This window comes from Bos mutus, chromosome 1 (genome assembly GCF_027580195.1).
Source record: "Bos mutus isolate GX-2022 chromosome 1, NWIPB_WYAK_1.1, whole genome shotgun sequence".
Taxonomy (NCBI): Eukaryota; Metazoa; Chordata; class Mammalia; order Artiodactyla; family Bovidae; genus Bos; species Bos mutus.
In genome coordinates, this window is record NC_091617.1 from 100,470,232 (window position 1) to 100,482,587 (window position 12,356).

The 12,356-nt window shown below is 36.9% G+C and overlaps 1 protein-coding gene across 1 annotated transcript in view; it reads left to right on the forward strand.

Annotated features, from left to right (window-relative positions):
• BCHE (butyrylcholinesterase) overlaps positions 1 to 4,254 on the forward strand; it is a 79,781-nt gene extending 75,527 nt beyond the window's left edge. The window contains exon 4 of the mRNA XM_005895334.2: positions 3,278 to 4,254. Coding sequence (XP_005895396.1) covers positions 3,278 to 3,402 — 125 coding nt within the window. The 3' untranslated portion in view covers positions 3,403 to 4,254. The remainder of the gene's footprint in view (positions 1 to 3,277) is intronic.
• Positions 4,255 to 12,356: the final 8,102 nt, after the last annotated feature.

Sequence of the window (12,356 nt, forward strand, 5' to 3'; positions counted from 1 at the left end):
CTACAGAGTTCCAGCTTCAGGGATTCTCTCAGAATCGGCTTTACTATCTATTATCTACTTTCTCTTATGTGTTCTATACTTAACTTGTGATTACATTGTAACTCATGCTACATTCCTCAGTTTATTTCTTATTTTTCTAAATCCTGTTTGCCCCTAGCATCTTAACATCACTATCTCCTAAAAAGGCTTCTAGCTATTCTTAATTATTCCTAAACCCAAACTAAGCAAACTTCTTTTGCCATAAATATTTCCCTTACAAACAGGTCTCAGATAACAGTCCTTCCCCTGGCCTCAAGCTGCGGCCTATGTGCTCATCCTGGGACATTCTTTGTAAAGATCCTTGAACAAATGTCAACGGTTATTTTATAGATTATTTTCCGGGCACAACTGCAGAAGGCTTTGTGCTTTCTCATGCTTCTCTCAAGCACCTTAACATTCTTTCCAGCCAACTCAACCGAAGAAAGGAAAAAACAAATCAGAATCACAAGGCCTAACTCCTTCATCCCGGGGCCGTGCCTGCAAGATGAGGAGAGGGGGTTGGGGCCATGCCTCCATTTGGTCAGTAATGCCTAATGCAGATCCTGACAGAACATCACAGTTCACATACAGTTGAATTCTGGCTTAAAGAATTTTGAGAATTACTTTGGTAGCATGTGAGAAGAGTGCAATTGTGTGATAGTTTGAACATTCTTTGGCATTGCCTTTCTTTGGGATTGGAATGAAACCTGACCTTTTCTAGTCCTGTGACTACTGCTGAGTTTTCCAATTTGCTGACATATTTAGTATAGCCCTTTCATAGCATCATCTTTTAGGATTTGAAATAGCTCAACTGGAATTCCATCACCTTCACTAGCTTTGCTCATAATGATGTTTTCTAAAGCCCACTTGACTTCGCATTCCAGGATGTCTGGCTCTAGGTGAGTGATCACACCACCATGGTTATCTGGGTCATGAAGATAACTTTTATATAGTTCTTCTGTGTATTCTTGCCACCCTTTCTTAATATGTTCTGCTTTTTTGAGGTCCATACCATTTCTGTCCTTTTTTTGTGCCTATCTTTGCATGAAATGTTCTATTGGTATCTCTAGTTTTATTGAAAAGATTTCTAGCCTTTCTCATTCTATTGTTTTCCTCTAGTTCTTTGCATTGATCACTGAGGAAGGCTTTCTTGTCTCTCCTTGCTATTCTTTGGAACTCTGCTTTCAAATGGGTGTACCTTTCCTTTTCTCTTTTGCTTTTCACTTCTCTACTTTTCTCACCTATTTGTAAGCCTTCCTCAGACAAAGCCTTTTGCGTTTCTTTTTCTTGGGGATGGTCTTGATCACTGCCTCCTATACAATGTCATGAACCTCTGTCCATAGTTCTTCAGGCACTCTGTCTATCAGATCTAATCCCTTGAATCTTTTTGTCACTTCCACTGTATAATCATAAGGTATTTGATTTAAGTCATACCTGAATGGTCCCATCACTTCATGGGAAATCGATGGGGAAACAGTGGAAACAGTGTCAGACTTTATTTTTGGGGGCTCCAAAATCACTGCAGATGGTGACTGCAGCCATGAAATTAAAAGACACTTACTCCTTGGGAGAAAAGTTATGACCAACCTAGATAGCATATTGAAAAGCAGAGACATTACTTTGCCAACAAAGGTCCGTCTAGTCAAGGGTATGGTTTTTCCAGTGGTCATGTATGGATGTGAGAGTTGGACTGTGAAGAAAGCTGAGTGCCGAAGAATTGATGCTTTTGAACTGTGGTGTTGGAGAAGACTCTTAAGAGTCCCTTGAACTGCAAGGAGATACAACCAGTGCATTCTGAAGGAGATCAGCCCTGGGATTTCTTTGGAAGGACTGATGCTGAAGCTGAGACTCCAGTACTTTGGCCACCTCATACAAAGAGTTGACTCATTGGAAAAGACTCTGATGCTAGGAAGGATTGGGGGCAGGAGGAGAAGGGGACAACAGAGGATGAGATGGCTGGATGGCATCACTGACTCGATGGACATGAGTCTGAGTGAACTCCAGAAGTTGGTGATGGACAGGGAGGCCTGGCGTGCTGCAATTCATGGGGTTGCAAAGAGTCGGACACGAATGAATAACTGAAGTGAGCTGAACTGAAATTAATGGTTTAGTGGTTTCCCCTACTTTCTTCAATTTAAGTCTTAATTTGGTAATAAGGAGTTCATGGTCTAAGCCCCAGTCAGCTCACAGTCTTGTTTTTGCTGATTGTGTGGAGCTTCTCCATTTGTGGCTACAAAGAAAATAATCAATCTGATTTTGGTATTGACTGGTGATGTCCATTTGTAGAGTGTTCTCTTGTGTTGTTGGAAGAGGTTGTTTGCTATGACCAGTGCTATCTCTTGACAAAACCTCCTAAAACCTTAAACCATGAGAGTACTACAAATATATTAAATACCTATAGATTTGAATAAACCATCTTCTGGCTTTATTACATCTATTTATATTAGGAACTTAAATATATGATTTTAAAAGCCTGTAATTTAAGAGCTTCTGTTGTTTACAATCTTTATTCTTTAATATAATACACTTCAAATAAATCAAAATTTCAAGTTTTTTTTGTATTACATAAACCCTTTTTGGTTCCTTGTCTCATATTATTTCTGGTAGAAACACTCCTTTCCCCTGACACATACATACACTTTGCAAACTGCTGAAAAACAGAGATTTTCTTGGTCATCTTTCTAATTTTCAAAGCAGTTAATAAACTTCTATATTACACTATTTTTAATAAACTCTTTTCAATGACCAGGCTTTGTGTGTAATGAAAATATATTCATACAGAAAGAATGTAAGATCTATGTAGAATGCCAATTACACAGTTCTCCTAAAGCATTAATAATACATATTTATATATGAATATTTTCATCAGAAATAATACTCTGCTATATAATTAGATATGTAAAATATATGTATTAAATGAGATTTTTGCTATGCTTAGGGAGTCTAGAAAACAATATTTATGTATCTTCTCAGAAACTATAGCAAAAATATTTAATATAATTTTACATAATATACAAACTGATGTGTGTTGCATTTTATGTTGAATACATCTTGTATGTATATATAATTTTCAATTTCATATAGTATATTTAAAATTTATTAGTTTTTTCATGTAGTGAAGGAAGTTGATAATAAATAATGAATTAAAAGATCACTGTGCAGTGTGCTAGGAGAAAATGGTATCTGAAATCAAAATTATTTTTTAATTAACCAACAGATATGAAATGTAGATTAACACAACTCACTCCGTGTTTTACAGGAAATATTGATGAAGTAGAACGAGAATGGAAAGCAGGATTCCATCGCTGGAACAATTACATGATGGATTGGAAAAATCAATTTAACGATTACACTAGCAAGAAAGAAAGCTGTGCAGGTCTCTAATTAATAGATTTACCTTTTATAGAATGTTCGTTTTCCTGTAGATCAAGGCAAAACTATCATTGGCTCTCTTACACTCCTGGTAAGAAAGCTATTATGTATAAAACAAAAATGTCAAAAGGATAAAATCGATTCCTCTCTTCTTTCACTTAGTATTGTACCTAGCATTCCAAAACCCAAATGGCTAGAACAAGTTTAATTAAATTTCACATTATAAAGTATGACAATTAATTATATGCATATTAAAACAGTTTGCAGCTTCAAACTCTCTCTTTCCTGAATAACTTTAAGAAAGTATTTCCCTAAAATGTATCTGAGTTGTTTCCAATCTCCAACTGATTTTTATTACCACTGATAAAAGATATTTTTAAAAAATGGGTGGGAGGTCTTGAAACATTACATACTGTGATTTACAATATTATTTCCTTTTAATTAATTTATGCATTTAATGTTAATATGATATATTAAAACAAACAAAGTAATTGGCTTCTTTGGTTTTTCTTTTATATGAAGGCAAGAGAATTTATTTAAGAGAATCTTAAAATAAGAGACTTGGTCACTTGAAATTACCTAATGATAGAAACAAAATGTCACAACCAAAAGACAAAATGTAAAAGAATATAATTACTTGTATTTTGAATTTTTTAAAGATGTGTATGCTTATAGTCTTAAAATTATACTCCTGTTTCTTCAATTTTTTTCTTTCTCACTTCCTCACTCGTCAACTGTCCCAAACATGTCCACATGTAAATTACTCTTCCTGTAATTCAAAAACTATGTACTATCTGAAATATCCCTTGACTGGACCCAGATATATCAGGATTTTAGTAAAGAAATTGTTCAATTTCAAAAAAAGAAATGATTATATTTTTTCAGATAAATTATATTGTTTTAATAATATTAAAAATTACAAATTTGCACTTACTAACTTTCATGACAAGGGAATGCATCCCATGAATAAATTCATTGTCTTTCATTAAAGGGGAGATGTCAGGGGATTTTAAATCCCAGGAAAAAGCAGCACTGTTTTTGTTTTGTTTTGCTGTTTTTCTTGTCATTTCTTTTATTCTTTTTTCTTTACAATTTTATTTGTTTTTCAGGCTGTGCTGGGTCTTCGTTGTTGTGCAGGCTTTCCTCTAGTTGTGGGCATATGGGGGCTACTCTTCTTTGCAGTGCCCAGGCTTCTCATTGGCGTGGCTTCTCCTGTGGAACACAGGCTCTAGGGCACATGCACTTCAGTAGTTGTGGGACAGGGGCTCAGTAGTTGTGGTTCCCAGGCTCTGGAGCATAGGCTCAGTAGTCATGGTACAGAGGCTTAGTTGCTCTTAGGCATGTGAATTATTCCTGGATCAGGCCCGTGTCTCCTGCATTGGCAGGTGGATTCTTTACCACTGAACTACCAGGGAAGCCCAGGGCAGTGTTGTTGATTATGCTAATTAAGCACTGAAAACTAGTACTCAGTATAAAGTGAGTCTATCAGTCTGCAGACTGTCAGCAGAAGCAAATCTCATTATTCATTGGTCATAATTATCTCTATGCTGCTGCTAAGTCGCTTCAGTCGTGTCCTACTCTATGCGACCCCACAGACGGCAGCCCACCAGGCTCCGCTGTCCCTGGGATTCTCCAGGCAAGAACACTGGAGTGGGTTGCCATTTCCTTCTCCAATGCATGAAAGTGAAAAGTGAAAGTGAAGTCGCTGAGTTTTGTCCGACTCTTAGCGACCCCATGGACTGCGGCCCACCAGGCTCCTCAATCCATGGGATTTTTCCAGGCAAGAGTACTGGAGTGGGATGCCATTGCCTTCTCCGAAGTATCTCTATAGTTAGATCCAATAAATATAGATCTGCAGTCCTCAGTGTGTCAAAGATCATGGTATTTTATCAACTTCAGCTGATCAAAAAGAGTTGTTATACATGTCAAGTTAATTCATTTCAGTGGTGCTATAAATGGACATTTTATTTTATATTTCTTCCCTCATCTTGAGATGAATAAAAAAGCCACACATAAGATAGCCAAATATCCTGGTTTTCTATTATATAACCACCATCTTGGTTTCAGGTGCCATTCTCCTAGGATCTATTATGTTTTTCTGAATCAGTTGAGTGTCATTTTGATGTAGAACACTCTTATTTATAAAACAACTAAATGATGCCTATTCAACAGCATTGAGGACCCTTTAAAAGTTCTCTTGATGAGAGTAATAATGAATAAAACATAACCAATGTTTGTAGAATACCTATAAATTTTCTTATATGATTAGTCCCAGTCATAAGAAAAGATACCATGGTCCACTTTGTCCTACCTTGGACAACCAACTGCTTCATTCTTGAATTTTACCTAGAATACCACTTGACTTATTCTGAAGCTTTTATCCATGAGTTTAGTTTGCCTTGCTCTGTCTTATACCTGATGCAAAATCTCATCATTAGAGTCACCAACTGATGAGATAATAAAGCAGCAGGAGTGAAAGAATGATTTGAGAAGTGAATGTTAACACAAGTAACCATGTACACACCACATAAAACCTGCCCCAAAAAGACTGGTTTATTTTCCAGACAATTTCTTAGCCTAGTTTAATTCTTTATGGTTACCCTGAAAGGTGAAAAAATCCAAATTCCCATGGCAATTAACTGCCAGTGCCTTGATATTATCAGATCCATCTCTAGATTCCCAACTGGGAACTGTTTGCCAAGTACCATTACACTGGTTAGATGCTTGCTGACTGAGTGATTGGATGGGAGGATGAGATACAGCCGAGCTCAGTTCCATTGTGTAGCAGGAAAATTACATTGTGAGTCCTCCGAGAACCAGGAAGAAACATGACAAAAGTAGAAGAAAAAGATTGAGGGAGGTGTGTGTAGGAGGAGAGCCTTCACTGAATTTGTCCAAATAGACTATCCTATGTATGCAGGTCAAGAAGCATCAGTTAAAACTGGACATGGGACAACAGACTGGTTCCAAATAGGAAAAGGAATATGTCAAGGCTGTATATTGTCATCCTGTTGACAATATACATCATGAAAAATGTACATGATGAGAGTACATCATGAGAAATGCTGGGCTGGAGGAAGCACAGGCTGGAATCAAGATTGCCGGGAGAAATATCAATAATCTCAGATATGCAGATGACACCACCCTCATGGCAGAAACTAAAGAGGAACTAAAGAGCCTCTTGATGAAAGTGAAAGAGGAGAATGAAGAAGTTGGCTTAAAACTAAACATTCAAAAAAGTAAGATCATGGCATCCGGTCCCATCACTTCATGGGAAATAGATGGGAAAACAGTTGAAACAGTGGCTGACTTTATTTTGGGGGGCTCAAAAATCACTGCAGATGGTGACTGCAGCCATGAAATTAAAAGATGCTTACTCCTTGGAAGGAAAGTTATGACCAACCTAGACAGCATATTAAAAAGTAGAAACATTACTTTGTCAACAAAGGTCCATCTAGTCAAGGCTATGGTTTTTCCAGTGGTCATGTATGGATGTGAGAGTTGGACTATAAAGAAACCTGAGCTCAGAAGAATTGATGCTTTTGAAGTGTGGTGTTGGAGAAGACTCTTGAGAGTCCCTTGGACTGCAAGGAGATCCAACCTGTCCATCCCAATGGAGATCAGTTCTGGGTGTTCACTGGAAGGCCTGATGCTGAGGCTGAAACTCCAGTCTTTTGGCCACCTGATATGAAGAGCTGACTCATTTGAAAAGACGCTGATCATGGGAAAGATTGAGGGCAGGAGAAGGGGACAACAGAGGATGAGATGGTTGGATGGCATCACTGACTCAATGGACATGGGTTGAGGTGGACTCCAGAGGTTGGTGATGGACAGGTAGGCCTGGCGTGCTGCAGTTCATGGGGTCATAAGGAGTTGGACATGACTGAGCGACTGAATTGAACTGATGTACTTGAGAGTTTCAGCAAAGAAGAGGTGATGAGATAGAATTGTAGATATGTATAGTAGGTAATTTCACATTGACATTTGGGTATTTAATTCAATGATTCTCAACTTTAAACCTTGACTACATGTTAGAATCTTGGAGTGGAATCTAGACATCAGTATTTTTAAGTTTCTCAGGTAATTCTGATTTCAGCAAGTGGGGTGGGGGTGCAATATTCATACTGTTTTAGTACTCACAAGCAAATAACCATAAAACTTGCAATTTAACATGAGAAAGAAATGTACTTATTATTGATATCTGAGGACCTAATTGTTTTTCTCTGAACAAGGAACTGTAGCAGATATTACTGAATGCATAAAATAAATTTGGCACACACAGTTTTTTCAATGACCTCCACACTAGAAAGGTATCCTTTCAGGATGTCATTTTTATCATAAATATATACTCTGAGAGGATGTTTGAAAAATAAGAAAGAGTACATGAAATACATAGAATATTTTACAGTTGTTCATTAACTGCAGTTATTTCTGAAGATAATCTTTTTGTTTGAGCTAACCCAAAATTTGCTTCCGTTTCCCTGGTGGCTCAAATGGGTAAAGAATCTGCCTGCAATGCAGGAGACCCAGGTTCAATTCCTGGGTCGGGAAGATCCCCTGGAGAAGGGAATGGTGACCCATTCTAGTATTCTTACCTGGAGAATTCCATAGAGGAGTTTGGCAGGATACAGTCTGTGGCATCGCAAAGTTGGACATGACTGAGTGACTAACACAACACACAGAATTTGCTTACTTGACACTAAGTAACAATAGCAATTCAGATGCAAGATGACTAATCAGACTTTTAATTTTTGTTTCCCATCACACTTTTCATTTTATTTAAAAAATTTTATTATTATTATTATTATTATTTTTTACTTTACGATATTGTATTGGTTTTGCCATACATCAGTATGCATCTGCCACAGGTGTACACGTGTTCCCCATCCTGAACCTCTCTCCCACCTCCCTCCCCATACCATCCTTCATTTTAAAAGTACTGACTGTTTTGTGAACTCTCAAAAATATGGACAAGTAATCATTCTTACCAGGTTCAGAAAGATATGCTACTAGGATTAATTACATAATAATTATTAAACTAGGTAGGTGAATACAAAGACTTGCTTTTCTCCTCAGAAGCATTTGCAGACATCTTTTGCTTGAGGCAATTACTATATTACCTTGTTTTTCTGAGTTAGACATTCTAATTATTTTTTATATCCTTCAATGGTTAGGGAGAAAAAGCAGGAGCAGAGGGTATTTATCAAAGAAGTCTCTGGATAATAAACTATAAAAATGTATTTAACAGTGTAAAACACCATTCTAAAATGCTTGAAGTAAATATATCAAGAGAATGATCTAAAAATAAGAGAGATAGAATGATCTATCAATCTATCTATTATCTATCTATCATCTATTAAGGATAACCGCTCCCAGTTTTAGTCAAAGGGAGGGATAAAAGCCAGAGGAATGCTACTAGTATACCTAATACAACCTGGAATATAAATGCAAAGTCATTGCCTTGACCAAGACAGTCTTACTGTTCCCCTCAGGTTGACTAAGCTTTAGACAAATTTCTTCCTGGCTGTGGGCCTCTGACTTCCAGTTTCTTAAGAGAATTTGCTTCAGAAATCTTGCCATTGTAAATTCTTTCTCTATCCCTTTGAAATGTATATAAATCTTTCAGCCTCTTGTCAGTTTTACTACCCATGAAATGTCTTTCTCAAGGACCTGGGAACTATTACTTTGAAATTAAACATTAAAAGAGATAGTGCCTCCATCACTCAGTCTCAATGGGAAGATAGGAGCCTAACTTCTTTGGGAGCCAATTACCAAACACTGATGGCTTAATCCCAGAAGAAAACATTGCAAACTCAAGAATAACTCTATGTGCTCAACATATCCCTTTGGTCAACCCTCCCCCAAAGTCTGCCAGTACTTTTCTACTAGCTCACCTCAACACATAAAAACCTTCACATCTTTTATTTCAGAGAAGTTGAGTTCAGTCTCTCTCCCCATTTGAAACTGTTGTTATTGTTGTTCAGTTGCTCAGTCATGTCTGAGTCTTTGCAACACCATGGACTGCAGCAGGCCAGTCTTCCCTGTCCATCACCATCTCCTGAAGTTTGCTCAAGCTCATGTCCATTGAGCTGATGATGCCATCCAACCATCTCGTCCTCTGTTGCCCCCTTTTCCTACCTTAAATCATTCCCAGCATCAGGGTCTTCCTAATGGTTTGTCTCTTTGCATCAGATAGCCAAAGTGTGGAAGCTTCAGCTTCAGCATCAGTCCTTCCAATGAACATTCAGGACTGATTTCCTTTAGGATGGACTGGTTGGATCTCCTTGCAGTCCAAGGGACTCTCAAGAGTCTTCTCCAACACCACAGTTTAAAAGCATCAGTTCTTCAGTGCTCAGCTTTCTGTATAGTCCAACTCTCACATCCATACATGAATACTGGAAAAACCACAACTTTGCCTATACAGACCTTTGTTGACAAAGTGATGCCTCTGCTTTTTAATATGCTGTCTAGGTTAGTCATAACTTTTCTTCCAAGGAACAAGCATCTTTTAATTTCAAGGCTGCAGTCATCGTCCACAGTGATTCTGAAGCCCAAGAAAATAAAATTTGTCACTGTATCCATTCTTACCCCATATGTTTGTCATGAAGTGATGGGACAAGATGTCAGTGATCTTTGTTTTTTGAATGTTGAGTTTTAGGCCAGATTTTCCACTCTCCTCTTTGACCTTCATCAAGAAGCTCTTTAGTTCCTCTTTGCTTTCTGCCATAACCGTGGTGTTATCTGCATATCTGAGGTTATTGATATTTCTCCCAGCAATCTTAATTCCCCAATTGTAATAACCTTGAATGAAGTCTTTATTGACTGTTAAACTTTGTTCAGTGCAGTATTTACGTTCACAGTCTAAACTAAAATTCAACACTTCTTAAAGTGCCTAGGGCACATTCACATCTATATTCATATTCTACTACCATATTAGAAAATACAAGTATTTTCTTGCAGCAGATATTCTTCAGAAAGGGTGATTCCCTAGTGAAGAGGGGAGTAAAATTTTAACTTATGAGGTTTTGACTATATACTTTTTAGTAAACTTTTTCTGATATCTTTTAGACTTTAGTCACATATGATAATTTTCATTCTTAAGTTAATCTTGATATTTTGGCATTTTTTGTTTTTAGCATTTCTTAATGTTTCATGATAGATTCTTTTTTCTTCTTGACATCAAATTTAAGTTTTCTTGGTTATATTCTTCTCCTCATAGAATGGCTGAGGACAAATGAATTCACTCATTTTGCATGTGGACTTTGTTTTTTCTTCTTTATTCTCATCTTTTTTTTTTTTTTTTTTCCATGAATGCAGAAAATACAGATTCTTGTGTTGTGGTCTAGGAATCACAGGTGACATAAAGGACTGTGTATATATTTTTAATGCAATTTTTCATTATACTGTTAGGCCTTTGGGATGAAAAATAATATTTTCCAAGAAAAAAGGTATCATGCAGAATAACAAACTTCAAGAATCACACTTGCAAGGACCCCTTTGAAGACACTGTGTGTAATTTTATTTTTGCTGAAGACAGTTTCCTGAAAGACAGGAGTTTCAGGAAGAGCAAAACTTAGTTTAGTTTCTGTTTTTCACTGCATCAATGGAAATGAGTCTTTAGTCTATAGCCTCAGGCACAAAACAACATTTTAATCCAAGAGGACTCTGCCTCCCTCCACTGCCTTTAAAGACATTCCACCAATTTTCTTTAGTTGAAATGTGCTATCATTGTTTTACAACATTGTAATATGCTAATTTTGAAGTTACTATCTTTGTGCAAGGTAATAAGTGAGTAAAAACTCAAATCCTAACATCTGCTGTGGCATTTCAATTTTAAACCAAATGTGTGTATAATATTCTCTTTGGTAAGTGAATTAACATTTTCACATAACCATGAAAGATAAAATTTTAATAATCTCCCTTGGAGTTTTCTCTTTGAAGTCATGTGCAAAATATTAAGTGAGAAGAAGAACAGAACACTAGTTCTTTCTTATAAGATTATTGAAGTCTTCAAAGACAGAGAGTGAATACCATGTCCTTCTTCTCAGCTCACCTGGAGTTACAGTTCTCAGGTGAGTCACCTCTCAGTCCTGAGAGGCAGCAATTTACTTAGAGTAGATTGAAGTCTACAAAAAATGCCTTAAATTCCAGAGCACCCATGGTTCTTGATCAGTGGTTGACACTGCTGTACAGAATTCTACCCTTTAATGCATATTTTTCAATGCCTGAAAAAACTTTTTCTAGGATGTCTTTCAATCATCTGTTCAATCTCTTTTTGACTGTCACTATACCTCAGGATAAAAAATATTCCAACTATTATATGCTAATGTCTTAATGAAAAATATTTTATTTATCATATTACATTATCACTCCAAGTCATGTCATTTTCAGTAAAGTAAGTCTGTCTTGGATCCCATCTACAGAAATGGAGTATTAGAATATTTGGGGACATCGTCCCATTAAAGTTCAGGCAGAGGGAACAAATGAGAAGGTCCTATGGAGATCTCCTCACATACTGTGTTTAGGGAGCAGGTAAGAGGTCTAAGCTGCTGGAAGAAATAAGGGAGGGTGATAGGAAATGAGGTGGGAACTGAAGAGAAAGGCAGATGGCAAGTCATCACAGGGCATTGAGCAGATTGAGTAACACAATCATGATCATGCTTTTTTTTAAGAAGGAGCACTCTCATTCTTTACAGGCTAAACTATAAAAAGGCAAGAGTGGGCATAAAGGAAGCTGTTTAATTATCCAGGTAAGAGAAAAGAATGGCTTGTAGTTAGTAGCTACTGAGAAGTAAGAGATATATTTATAATATTTGTAAGCAATAGCCAAAAGGATTCACCAAAAGACAGAGGGGAGTAAACAATAAATATAAGATTTTCTGCTTAAGTAACTGGTAGAATGAATTTATCATATTCTGAGACAGGGAAAGTTGTAGGTCCTACAGGTCTAAATAGAGAAACAACAG